This window comes from Contarinia nasturtii, unplaced genomic scaffold (genome assembly GCF_009176525.2).
Source record: "Contarinia nasturtii isolate CC-2019 unplaced genomic scaffold, AAFC_CNas_1.1 Cnas_scaffold_1037, whole genome shotgun sequence".
NCBI classification, from domain to species: domain Eukaryota; kingdom Metazoa; phylum Arthropoda; class Insecta; order Diptera; family Cecidomyiidae; genus Contarinia; species Contarinia nasturtii.
In genome coordinates, this window is record NW_022198383.1 from 8,558,015 (window position 1) to 8,572,382 (window position 14,368).

General features: G+C 35.4%; 1 protein-coding gene across 6 annotated transcripts in view; it reads right to left on the minus strand.

Annotated features, from left to right (window-relative positions):
- The window catches only part of LOC116343572 (dorsal-ventral patterning protein Sog), a 71,441-nt gene that overhangs the window by 5,659 nt on the left and 51,414 nt on the right, over positions 1–14,368 (minus strand). For all 6 annotated transcript variants that reach the window (XM_031771717.1, XM_031771719.1, XM_031771721.1 and 3 more), the window contains one exon: positions 5,515–5,647. In XM_031771717.1, the coding sequence (XP_031627577.1) occupies positions 5,515–5,647 (133 nt within the window). The remainder of the gene's footprint in view (positions 1–5,514; positions 5,648–14,368) is intronic.

Sequence of the window (14,368 nt, forward strand, 5' to 3'; positions counted from 1 at the left end):
CCGACTTTGAAGTGATGCTCTTGAAGTGAATATGTCGAGAGAAAAAAAACGACGTCAAATATAGAAGTGAAGCCGATTCTGGCTAATCGCAAAGCGCAAATCGGACATTAATCCATTTAAAGAGTCATTGTGGCCATTGTGCATGTAAGTCGAGAAAATCATCATTATTCACCATCTGATCGTCGTATGATTTGCATAATTGTGCCGAATGGCTTATTGTTAGTTCGTTATATACGAACGCCGCCGTAATTTATTCTTAATTTGCATTGTTTGTGCACATTTCTTCATATTTTTTTCTCTTCTGTTCAATTGACCGTGCAACCGACAAAATCAGAAGGAGACTCAAAACGAATGCAAAAAGGAGGCCACATCATTGGCTTGATGAATTTGAACCACACGTTTTAATTTCGGTCGGATATGTGATTCTTTTTTTTTTTGCTTTTCGTTTGAATGACACGAAATTAACATTTAAATGGATTAAATTTGGGCACGTACATGCGAAAAAAAAAAAATACGAATGCAACAGTGGGAATGAGTCATAATTGGTTCAGCAGTGCAGAATAAGAATAAAATCAGAAGAATCAGGCGCCGTGTTTATTAGCATATTTTTCAAACAATTGAGAATTAAGTTTGATCTGGAATATTTTCAAAATTTCAATTTTGTTCTTTCTGTCGGCAAATATGTTACGATGCAAAATAATCGCAAACACGCGACAAATAAATCATCACTCATCTTTTTGATGAAAAATATTCGCGCGAGCGGTTATGCACAAAATGCCACGAGCCAGTCGTGAAAGAAGAAAATTACCGAAAAGAAAATGTTTATTTTATCGCTGACAGACATCGTCAAGCCTCATGAAATAAATTTGCTCCATATTGTCAAATTCAGATTTGTGCGGTAACGTTTTGCTTTTTCACCATTCTACTTGGGCGAAAATCGGTGTGTTTCTCAAAAATTCACATATCGCTTACGTATTCGTTTTTGTGATGGAAATTGTTTTGATAGAGTTCTCATCTTGCATTGAACTGTTCTGTCAAACGAATTTAATCAAGAAAAGTGTTACGTTCAAATATCAAATAAACAGCGTGCTTTTTTTGAACGTGAGCACAAGAGAAAGCGATCGCCTTTAAGAAAAAATACAATTTTATTGTATTAATTTTGACACAAATAAATTGCGAACGAACTGCGTTTGCACACACGCACACTCACACGCGGCCATTTTACAACTCAAAATAAGAAATTAATTAAAATACGATATAGTCGAAAGTCTTCACGGTTTTGAGTATGAAATACGCGCAAAATGCAATATAAAAATGCTCGATCGAAATGAAATGTGTGAAAGAAGCCGAGAGAAAAAAAAGTGTGAGACAAGAGGATGAGCTTGAAGAAAGCAAAGCCGAAAAAATTGATTTATTCGAACAGTTTTTGGAAAACCGCCAGCTTGTGAAAATATATATACACACACTTTTTGCCAGTGCTTAGCGCATTGTGCTATGTTTCTATGGCCAAATGCTCTTTGAACGATTTAAATTGGGCATACGGTACAGAATCAACCATGAGAAAATGAGTCATCGACTGAAGTGGATCGAGAGACAGCGCAAAAAATAGAGAAGCAAACTAGCATCCAGTCCCTGTTTATGCCAAATGGATGCCACGCAAAAAAGTCTCATCCAAAATAAACAAAATCAAGCGCACACCATTTGCCGTAAATTTCCAACATTGGTAAATATGAGTGTGTCGCATGAGCGTGGTTAGAAGGTTGAATTGTTTTATTTATATGAAATCGACACTTCAAGAAACATCTTTCTCTATATTTTAAAAACAGCAACAACAACAAGAAAAGACCAAACAAAACAAACTGTGAAACGCGCAGTGGCAGTGTAGCAGTGGCGACATTCACAATAGATGGAAACGTTCATCGTTTGTTTATGAAACCCACTTTTTCGTTGCATTCATTGCGATCATATATGTCTTTATCTTCATTTAATAACGCCCACAGGCCACTTTTCCGAGAAATTATCGGGCGCACAACAGCGCACACAAATGGCAACAACACTCACTCATTTCAAGCTGGCAATCGCACACACTACGCACCAAATGTCGTCTAGAACAACAGCAGAACGCTGTCGAGACTTTCGAATGCGGATGAAAAATAAGCAGAGAAAAAAAAAGAAATATAAAAAATAAAAAAAAAACACTTTTACTTCTTTTCAATTAAGCATCTTTTCTCATTTAAAATCTCTGTCGCCTTCAGGCGAATAGAGTGATAGTTATATGTAGGAGTTGGAAGACATTACGCACACCAATCGCTCTGACACTTAAAATCACTGCTTTTTATGCAGAAAAATGAATGATGACAGTCCATAATTTTTATTGCGTTTCAATTAGATAAGACACACACTCTTGCTTGGCCTTTGAATAATATGTTGGTGATGTTTTGAAGAATATTGCTGTAACATCGTTCATTCATTGTTGTTAATCACAACGAACACGGGAAATTCGTTGACTTTTACGTATGGTTGTCATTCTAATCTGGAGCCAACACATAAAAGCTCGCTGCGTAAAACTATTAAAACTGACTAGATAAGTGTAATAAATCAAGCTCTTGGCCGAGATATTTCGCCATCGTATTATTATTATTATTATTTTGTTATTTGGCGCTACTGACACTTACCAACCATAGATTGTGTGCAAAGAAAAAAAAAATATATGAACGAACCACACCAAAAAGATTTAATTTTATTCCTGGCCTAGCGAAAATTATAAATTTAGTTTGAATTTGCGGTTTTTTGAAAACAGACACCGATATAATACTATGTTTTACTCGACACATGGGTGTGCGTGTGATCGTATGTCAGATTGTTTTTCATTTTGCCACAGGGATTGTGTGATAATCATTTTGATTATTAACGAAATAATTCGAACGAGAATGGAAAAAGATCAACCAATTCACCGTACTGTCAATGAATTAAAAACCATTGCGAAAGGATTGACGCATTGAAATTGTGATGTGACCGTGTATTTGTGGACTTTATATGCGGAATAAAGCCATTGGCTAGAAGGTTCTTTCAGGGATAGAGAGCCGCGGTCGCCGAGTGTGAGGAAAAAAGAATGAGTAAGAGATAATAGCCTCACACAATCGGCTGCGAAATGAGCACAAGCGAAAATAGCATATCGTCTCAATGCTAGAGGAGAATGAATCTAGAAGGCATCGATGATTACCGAAACGATGAATCCCAGACACTGAAAAACATTAAAGTCAGCGAATTTGCATTGAAACGCGTCTGGTTCACATGCATACATGCCAAAGCTGATCAAAACCATTTAAATACAATTGTTCCATAGACCATTTTATTTCATTTAAAATGCAAGACGCATGACCAGCTCTTCGTGTGCTCTTTTTCATCTTCTTTCGGTTGGGTTTCGCTCAGTATGGCTATGCCGTCGATCTTGTTGTCGTCGTCGTTCAACAAATGTCTGCATTCGCCGAAGTGTGAATCGTAATTTTATTAAAATTTATGTTCATCTTTGTGTCTGATTATTTTTTGTTTTGTGCGCTCCTTTTGTGCGAAATTGTCATTATTTTTATCGTATATACCCCCGACACGAGCATATTATATCGATTTTCTTGAATCGAATAAAAGAGAATCGCTTGCTGATTGCATAGAACAGTAATGCGTGAGAATGATAAAGTATAAACGCGAATTAAAATGACATACCATCGAAATCAGCCGTCGTTTTATTCTTTTTCATATCTACATCAGCTATTCGAATATTTTTTTGCGGTTCGTTCCATTCATGGCGGAAGAATTTTTTCATTTTTCTACTCATTATTCTATACAGAATGTGTCCAGTTCATATTCCGTACGGAGTCGAATTTTTTTCGGAATCACCAAATTTCAAAATAAAAGCATCTCAATCGCCTTTTTAAAAAGTTGCGCCCAGTGTTCGACGTTGTCGCATTGAATTCGAAGAGAGTTTTTTTTTCTTTATTTTTTATTTGTTTCAACTCGATGATGATATTTGTCAAAATATTTTCCGTTGGATTTTATTAATTCAAAGCAATAAATTATATCCATTTTGACTTTATATTCATAAATGCAATAAATTAGCCAACGATACGGCAGATATTGTCTTGAATTCGTGCTTTCTTCTTGAAATTACTGTAAAAACACGTCCACACACACTCACATTCAACCATCGAATCGCATAGCACAGCCGTGTGTCCTGCATGTCAATCAGCATTTTTCGCAACCGTGAAAAGATATTCAAACCGTTCAAATCTCCTGATAATCTACATTTGACAATAATTGGTAGGCAATTTATGAACGTTATTTTCTCACAGCAAATGTGCTATTTTAACTGTCAACATCGTAGTTTAGTGATGAGAACATTTCGATTGCTTCAACGGCAATGACTTTTCGACATTCAGACTGCTGTTTTAATATCAAACGAGAGAGAGATAGAGTGTGTGTGTGTAAGAAAAGATTCGATTTTTGTGGAATTGAAATCATAAAACGAGCGGTCAACAACAAACCCATCAAATACACACTTTCCTTCTATTTGATTGTTTTTTTTTTCTTCGCATTTTTAAGGAAATGTGTTCAAATTCGCAAATTGGCCGTTAAAAAAATCGCATAAAAACCATTTTACTCAATGGCATGACGTAAATGTATAGTTTTCACATTTGGAAAGGATTTGTTTTCCACTTTTTTGCCATGTTCATTTGGATGTCAGTCAATTTTGGTGAGTGTGCGAGAGAAAAAGAGCAAAAATGACGATCAAAAGGAGAAAGAAAAGTGTGTGCTGTTACGACGAAAGCGAACACAAATAAATATCCAAAACATTATGTACTATTTCTGAAGCAAATATGCTTTATTTTGATCGAATGTGCGTATTTTTTTCACTCTTTCCGTCTATAAATTCGAATGATGATCACGGAAGGCAAGCCAAATAGATTGTGTGCGTGCGCGCGCGCTGTTGGTTATATAATAATTTGTATTGACGCCTGTTAAATGTTCAATGTGATGTGCGATGAACGCTCGATCGTTTGCGAGCTGTGAAACGATGAAATGTTTAACAACTAAATAAAAAACCATTCTCGATTCTAAAACAGATGGATGGGAGAAAGAGAGTGAAAGAGATGGGAAAAGCTACTTAAGAGTGAAAATGGTGCGTTTCACACAGCCACAACAAATCCATATTAAATCAATCATCAGACGTATACAATAAATTTTAAATTGTATTAATAATATGCGTATGCAGTGAGACGAGAAAAAAAAAACAAAGATAAAAAGAACAGAAGAAAATAAAATAAAACCGCAAATGTGACGGCGGCCAAATTACATCGAAATATAGTCGTCGAGAATTGGGAGGACGAATGACAAAAAAAAATTGAAATGAAATTGTGTCAGCTCGTGCGCGCCGTGTACAAAACCAAACGAAATGAATTTTAAAATAACAGCATATAACCATATTTCATGCATTTAATATAGATGTTTAGAATGGCTTACCGTTTGCTTTACCCGGACACACTTTGCAACATTTCCCTGGCAACTGCAAAGGTTCGTCACAATCAAGTTTTGGACATTCGTTTTTTATGTTTCTGCATTGGACTCGAGCCACAATTCGTCGTCGTTTTGTTACCTGCAACAACAACAAGAAAAAAAAACAAATTTTTGAAAAAATAACATATATGTATAAACACATCAAGCAAATCGTATCAAATTAATCGCTAGAATATTTGTCATTCGACTACAAAATGTCCTATTTATTATTTAAACATACACCCAGAGAGAGGAGAGAGAGAGAACAAATGGTCGTTGCTTCTGTGAATTCACCACTCTATTCTTTTTTTCATTCAATTTGTGTTTTTGCCGTAAAAAATTTAATGCTTAGCCCAATAAAAGTGACATTCATATTTTTTATTTGCTTTAAAAGGTTGTGCACACATTGGAAAATGTGATCGGATGATGTTCACTTCGCGTCCCGTGTCTTTCTTACTTTTAAATAATAAAAAAAATATCATACTAATCATTTTGTGGTATTTTGCTGGCCTTTGCATTTGCTTGAATAGATCTTGAGACGCACATAAAATAGAATAGAAGAAAAAAGATTACGCGTAAAATAACACAAAATTAAACAATAACCAGAAACGTTGACTTTTATTATTGAAACTGGATAGTGTAAGTGTTTGTGCATTTATTGACTAAACAAATAAAAATGTGAGAAAAGATTGGAATCGAAGAAAAAAGAAACAACAAAAAACATATACACATGCAACTGAAGTTGCAGAAAAAAGGCGGCAACTCCAAGTGTATAATAAAATAGTTCGTATATTAATAAACTGGCGCCAAAATGTTTTCACATTTTCTTTTGTATGCAATTGTGTAGATTCTATTTACACGTTACAGCGAATGCGATGCACGTTATTTCTCTTTCGCTCTCTCTTTCCTGCCATTTCATTGCATTTATCAATTTTCACGGCAGTGCACGAAACATAGGTTGATATGAATTCACACTTACGAATATGAATTCAAATGCCGTCCGACTATGACTATGTGTGTTGGTAGCTCGTAGGCTTTTTTTGCGTATTCGGTCTCTATCGAATATCGTTATCAAAACCAAATGCCAACTGATAGAAATTTACAACTAGATTGCGTCGTTTTATTTTTCACTCTATTCACAATCGTCATTTGATTTCGATTGCAATAGTGCGAGCAGCAAAACACACATATTCCAGATAACAACACCTAAATAAGATTTGTGACTCATTTATAAAATGATTCAAGAATCTCAGTACGTTATTTATTCCCATTCGTTTTGTTTTATTTTCTTTCTTTCTTTCAATATTATTTTTCACTTGAAGTTGTGCTACAAAACAAGCGGGAATCATGAATCCTACGATACAATGTGCTTTTAATGTTGGCTTATATTACGATGACTCTCTTTTCCTCTCTCTGTCTATTTCCCTTTCTCTCCTACATTTACTCAATAAATTCACTTGATACGCTCTCGAAATTGCGTTTGATTGCAATGCAAAAATGCAAAAGTAGCTGGGCGCCTGGTGTGAGTGTCTCATTACACTTCAAGTGTAATGTTTTTCAATTCGATGAAAAACGGTGTTTTTTTTTTGTTTGTTCATGCACAAATTGGTGGCGCTTAGCAATATCATAAACAGAAATAGCGAAGACACTCATTATTATCAAACCACAATTGGGTTGACGTGGAGACATAAGTCCCAACAGTATAATATTGTCTTCATTTTTATTTTTCAAATGGTTAAAAAAAAGTTCAATTTTTAACATGACCAGGACGAGTCCCGCACACACCAAAAAATATTCATGCCAAGTACTTGTACATCATTTTTCAGAGCAGACAAGAAAAACACGAGTTTTGTAAAACATTGTATGTATATTTTCTGGTTGTCGGCTACATTTAGCGGAATAACATTTTTTTTTTTCAAATACAAACACCAAATAGGCATTTGCGATTTAGAATTTGTGATTTGCTGTACACAACAAGTCATGTGCGCACACACGCTCACAGATAGATGTGTGTTATTGTTGTGAACATTCGTGGCGCCGGCGGGCGGTTTTATCGCAATAATTAAATTTTACTCTTTTTTGCATGGGCTCTGATTCTCTCTCCTTCACTTTTTCGCCTCTTCATGAGCACGATTGTCAGTGCGGCGGTGTTTACCACACACTTTAAGCGCGTATTTCGTCACTTGTACATGCTGCAGTTTTTTTTTCTAATTGGTTTAGCAATTTTTCAACTAAATTTACATAATTCCGACCGAAATTAAGATGAAGTTTTCAGAAACGACAAGTGACAATTGCATCTATTTTCGAATCATTAATTATTTTCACCGGTTTTAATTTATTTTAAATGGTTTCATTTCAAAATAAAAAAAATGGTATCATTTCAAAGTGCTGCACTTTTTTTGTGTGCGCGTGTGACTCAACTGTGGTGGCGTGTCATGTGGATGGTAACTTTGTTGCAATTTGTAATTATCGTTTGGTAAAAGGATATGCATTATATTTATAACAACAAACCCATCGTAAAAAGATACACATATCACATATTTGTTTAGTTCACATGCCATATCAATGAAATTAGCAAACATTACAATGCACAATTCTGCCGATGCGATGCACTTAATGAATGACTAGATAGTCGCCGTGTTGATCGAATGGCATCATAATGAGTAATGAAACCCATTTAAATGGAGATCGTCGATATCGTTTTCCGTGGTTTCTGTGTTTTTTATTCTTCATTCAATTGGAAAATGTGTGGGAACGACAACAAGAGCCACAAGTCTTCGGTTGCTGTTTTTTTTTCTACTCTAAATGAGGAGAATACATTTTGTAATCAATCTAAATTTGCAACATAGCTGATGACTGTGATCGATTCTCGTGCATTTTTCCTGTCTCTTTTGCCTATTATTATATTATCTGTTATGATCGAAATTACGCACTGACGCGATTGCGTGTAAATATTATACGGAACAGAGTGATAACGCCATCGGGAACGCCACACACTATTTTATGTGCTGTAATGTATATCATCTGATGTATTTGTGCGAATATTTCGTCCATGTGACGTTCAACCATGATTTATACTTTTGAAAAGAGACTCTCTTTAAAGAGACAATTGTATGTTTTAGATGAGATTTTTCCGTTATTGTTTATTTTGAAATTGAATGCCATTCATCCGCAGAAATTGCAACCGCAATCTTTCACTCTTGTCGTTTCCATCTTTTTCGCTTTTTTTTTCAAAAAAAAAAAACGACTCATTTTTGCGGAGGATTATTATTATAATAACAAACTATCAGTCGGTGTGTGTTGATGGTGTGTTGAGTGAATGAAAAATCATTTTCATTAAATAAAATCGCTTTGTGAAAAGACGTAAAATGAGCGCGTAGTCTCTGTTTTTTCGTTCGAGAATCGCTTTTTTCTCCCGCGTCTTGTTTAAATAAAAACCAAAAAAGTGTTTGTACGAAAATAATCATTTTTCATTGAGGTCGCTTCTATTTTTTGCTGATGTAACCTAATTTCATCGCATTATTACGTGTTTTTTTCTCCTTTTCGCCTTTTTTGTCTTTCCTTCGCGGATGCATTTGTTTATGTACACACACACACGCATACAAATGTGCAATAAGACGCAAACAGATTAATTTGTGTGTACAAAATCCGACGGTCATCATATCACGACTCAATTAGCATTGAACGAATATTAAATACAACGGATTGACGCTCTCTTCTTTTCCACGCATTCGTACGTTTTTTTTTGTTTATATTGGCCAATATGAATTGCTTGCGTTGACAATCTGCATCGAACAATTGTTTGGTCTAGTGCAATGTCGCGATGTGTTTGTATTTGAACAAAGTAAATACCAGCGTACATCCGACACTAGTATGTGCAATCACATTGAATCTCTGGCGAGCGGTATTCAAACTCATTATTTTGAATGTTGATTATTTTGTACGAGCCAAAGAAACCGAACAGGAATGAAACAGAAAAAAAACGCTCGAGATGGAAGAGCCCGAAAAGAAATAAAACAAAAATTAGGTCGATTTTGACTTTTTCTTTTAGAACACGTCGATAGGCCGCTTGGAAAACAGAAGGAGAGAATGTTTTCGAATATGGTAGCGAAAAAAGAGAATTGAACACAGCTCGAATATAAAATTGAGTGAGTTGAACATTTTGATGCACCATATTTATTTTTGACTGTACGCAAAACCGAAAATAAATCCATAATGAGATTTAATGCCGTTTGTGCTCTTGCGTGCTTCTCTTCCTTTCTCTTTCTCGTTCGGCAAATGCACTGTGTTTACAATTCGGATGAAATAAATTAATTTAAAGTTGGCGATGGTACGCTGAATGCTCACATCTCAAATAAATAAGAGACGAGTACCAGAGTGATCGTTTTTTAAATTGTAAATCACACTGTGGCACGGCCTGTGCCTGATTTCCTTTCAGCATTATTTGTTTATATACTTTTTGCAAAAAAAATATGCCCCTTCCGATGGCCGTTTCGGAAAGAGGCATCAAAAAACGCGGCTAAAATACGTGCACGTTGATATATTGTAAGTTGCACAAAAACGACCAATTCTTGCTGAAATTTCAACATTTTAATCTCGTACAGTTCCAGCGATCTGCAATAAACGCGCATGCAAATTGATTGTTACTTTGAACAGTTAGAAGAACAAGCGCGCATTCCATCGCGGTTGCAGTAACGAAATCGTAAAAATGATGCAAATAAAACGCTGATTGAGCGAAAATAACTTAATTAATTATTAACAAGGGCCGATATGATTTCGGTGCGGGTATTTTTTTTAAAACTCCCTTTTATGCAATATGCAGTGTGTGTGTGTTTTTTCTCTTCTTTATATTGAATTTGACTAATTGAAATTTATATACCGAAATAAAAACAGTAATGATGGTGTTGACGTGATGATCATCGAAACAGAATATAAAACCGAATTACACAAAACTCGTTGTTGCTGTTCATTTGTGCTCCATCTTATTCTCTCTGTCTCTTTCTCTCTTTCTTATTCAGTTATTGCGCGCACGCTTGGGTGCAGAGAGCATCATACAGAGTGCCAACCAAATCGTGGTCGGTGTTTTGTAGTGCGTGTACAATTTATTTTATGAGGATACGCATTTTTATAGCTATCAATTTATATTAAAACAATCTCATTCGTTGCGATTTAATGCGATGAGTTTATTTGTTTTATACGAGTTTCGCACCGCGTGATATCTTCGTTCATTTGCGTGCTTCTCTCTCTCTCCTCTCCCTCAGAGCACAATCGTTAATGTTCTTTCGCCACCGATTCATTAGCCTTTTCAGCGATTTTTTTGTATTGTATCATGAGTCCTCGTACCGCGCGTAATCATTTAATTTTTCTTTTTTTACGCTAAAAAAAGTTCTCTTTGTGCGTGTGTGTGTTTCTTGGCGTTGTCCGAAGCACAAAAGTCATTTAAGCTTTCGATGTGTCGGGCTTGATTCGTTCAAAAAGAGAAACGTTAAACTCGCAAGAAATCCAATTAAAATGACATGAATGGATTAGTTTTATGACTTTTTAAACGATCTTATTCTTGAGAATTGTAAACTATGAGAAGAAATGAAAATCGTTTGGTTTTTTTTCCTTTGCTATACTTTGTGTTGAAATTCATTTCAAAGAAAATCGAGTAAGAAATGAATTTAATGGGGGTTAAAATCAGTTTTGAATGACAGGAAAATTGCTTATAATTTGACGGTTGGTGTGGTGAACGTATTGAAATAGTTGGTTTAAAGAAAAACACACACACAAAGAGAGATAGAGAAAGAGAGACCGAGATACTTTATTTGAATTGCGGTGATGATTCGTAAATGAGTTTTCGGTATTAGGTGCAGGTGTTGTAGTGGGAAAAGGCGCATGTAATTGAAATGCGATGCACGATGTGCGACTTTTTGAAATGAATATGGATTTAAAGTGATCGCATTACAAGGTTACCATGATGAAACTATTGATATCACACACGTATATACGCTCCGTACACTCGCTACATACAAAACATCATTTACTTTTCATTTGGAATGGCCTGTTCAAATAAATTAACTCCATTAGTTTGTGCGATATCATCGATTGATCAATGTCGATCTTGAAAGTGTCTGAAGGGTTCGTTGTCGTCTGAATGCTTACGTCACGATATTTTTCCTCAATTTTTCGCTTGATTTCACATTTTAATTTTTTTTCTCGCTTGCAAAAAAAAGTCTCTTTTGTTTATGTTTGGTGCGCGAATGCGTACGAAAATCTGTTATTTTTGTCGTTTTAGAGTGATTTTCTCATATCGTAAATAAAGCGACAATATAATTTATGTATACATACTTAATCACGCGGCGAAACAACACTCACAGACACTCTCTCTCCCCCTCTCCTTTGCCCATCTTCCGAATTATGAAAACAAAAGAGAAAAGCCCCCCATGGGAAGCAAAACATCGATAGCGCTTTGGTCAATGACAAAACACCGAAATGAATTGTAGAAAATACTACGATCAAATTTTGTGTGGGACATGGATCAACGGTGATTTAAATAAAAAAAAAGACCGACCGAAGAAGAGAGCGCGAAAATAGAAGAGAGAAAGAAAAAAAACGGTCACGTCGGTAGTGGTTTTTGCGTGTGTTTGTTTCTTTGGTTCTTCATGCAATTCATTTTCATCGATTGTTTACGTTTCGCTGAGAGTGTATTAATTTTCGATGATGTGCCTTAATTCATTCTGTATATATCTATCTCCACACGATAATATTGAGACAACACGTTAAAGATGATATTCGTTTGCGCGTGCATCGATCGCTTTGATGAACAGTTGTTAGCTGGCAAAACACGACACAGTAGATCAAGGCAATATTGCTTAATGTGAAACGTAGTTTTATACATTAAGCTATGGAATAGTAAGATATATATATATATATATGTTTGTTCAGTGATTTTAGAGAAAACCAGAAAAGATAGGGAGTTCGGGTTTTCGGCATTCGATAGGGCATAAAAAACCCTCCAGACGTATTTTTTATTTTCCCCATAAGTGCTCCCCATTTAATTTTTTCATTCATGGACCCTCTTTTTTGGATTCCACTTTGAAAAATATTTCGATTCCACTCACCATTTATTGAGTGGATAACGAATGGATTCGGGTGGAATTATTTTTCTCCGCAACTTTATTGGGTGGATAAAAGATGGAATAAATGAGTTTTACTTCAGTGTTAATTTGATTACTTTGGATCTAGATGAAACTTGTTGAAAAAAAGTTGGAGACACCCGAGGTACCAAATTGTTTTAGATTCCTTATAAAATTACCTTTCGAATGGTATATAAATTATGGAGTTTCCGGCAGGTTTGATGGCGTTTTACGGTGGCCGTTTGGCCGAAATATGAAAAATTGTGAGAAAAATCGGCTTCCGAATCTTATTGCAAGCAACCTAGTTCTATGATTTTGATGAAACTTTGCCAGATGATAGCTCTTGAAGCCCCCTTTCCAACGGTATATAGCTTATTAGCCAATCGAACTTGTGGATGTGTTTCCCAGGTGGCCGTAGATTGACGCTAGTGATATATCAATGATACTATTGATAGTTCGATATGATCGTGCTATTGGTACATTTTAATTTTGTGACAACAAAAAGTTTTTCTGCAATATTTTACCTCAAATGTAGAATCTAAAATATCAAAATAGAGCTCTATATTTGAAGGAATATATTGAAGAGAAAAAATTGTTGTTGTCACAAAATTGAAATGTACCAATAGCACGATATTCATATCGTACTATCAATAGTATCATGATATATCACTAGCGTCATTCTATTCACTGCAAATTAGTGAAAATATTTGCAAAGTCAACTTTCAAGGGGAAATTTATTGCGGCATTTTCCTCTGATTACTTTGAATTTTAACATCTGAGTTTTCTGAGAGTAGTTTATGCGGTTTACTGCCTTTTTGAAGCTCATCTTCATAGGTGGCAATATAGCCAAAATGAGAAAAAACCTTAGAGAAAAACGAAATCCTTGTGATGCATTTATTAGGTAGTTCTGGACGTTCTCATTTCAGTAATTGAATTGAACGATTTCACCATTTATGGATCATCCGCGCAGCTTATAAGAAAACCATCTATATAATTTATAGGATTTACTAACTTTTTGAAGTGGGAGCGCATAGGTAGTCGTTGAGGCAATATGAGGAAAATATTGGCAAAATCAATTTTCAAGGTGTAATTTATTTTGGCACAACTACACTTTACGACATCCTCTTTAAATCGATTTTTTTGAGAAATTTCATTTTTTTAAGTTTTGAAAATGATGGGGAACGATGAATTGGGGTTGGGGAAAGCTGATTTAAGGATCAAAAATATTGGACCTGTTCGGGATATGAAAAAAATCAGCCCCTGTAAAAGGTCAATTTTTGGGGACAAAATGGATATAATCAAGTGGTATCACGTCCAGATTTCAAAATTAACTATATAGATCAATAGTAAATGAAGAAAAAATAATTTGGTGAAAAGGGGGGTTGCCCCCCTTGGGTATTAGTGGGGGGGAGTACCCAACTTGTCCAAAACCTCATTGGATCAAAAAGTGATGTATGGCAAAGTTGTTCAGAATGACGAGAGAAATTTTTTAGGGTAGCTGCCCTCCCCCTCCCCTCATCCCCTACGAGGTCTGGGATCTTTACCCCTTAATTTTTAATTTTTTCGATCAGAAACTTAAAAATTCAGATTAAACCTCTCTTAGGTGCTATCATGCATGGGTACAGTTGAAAAATCAAAGGGGGGTTAATTTTGAAAATGCCAGCGCGTTATGCATTTATTGATGAAAATGTGTGTATTGAATA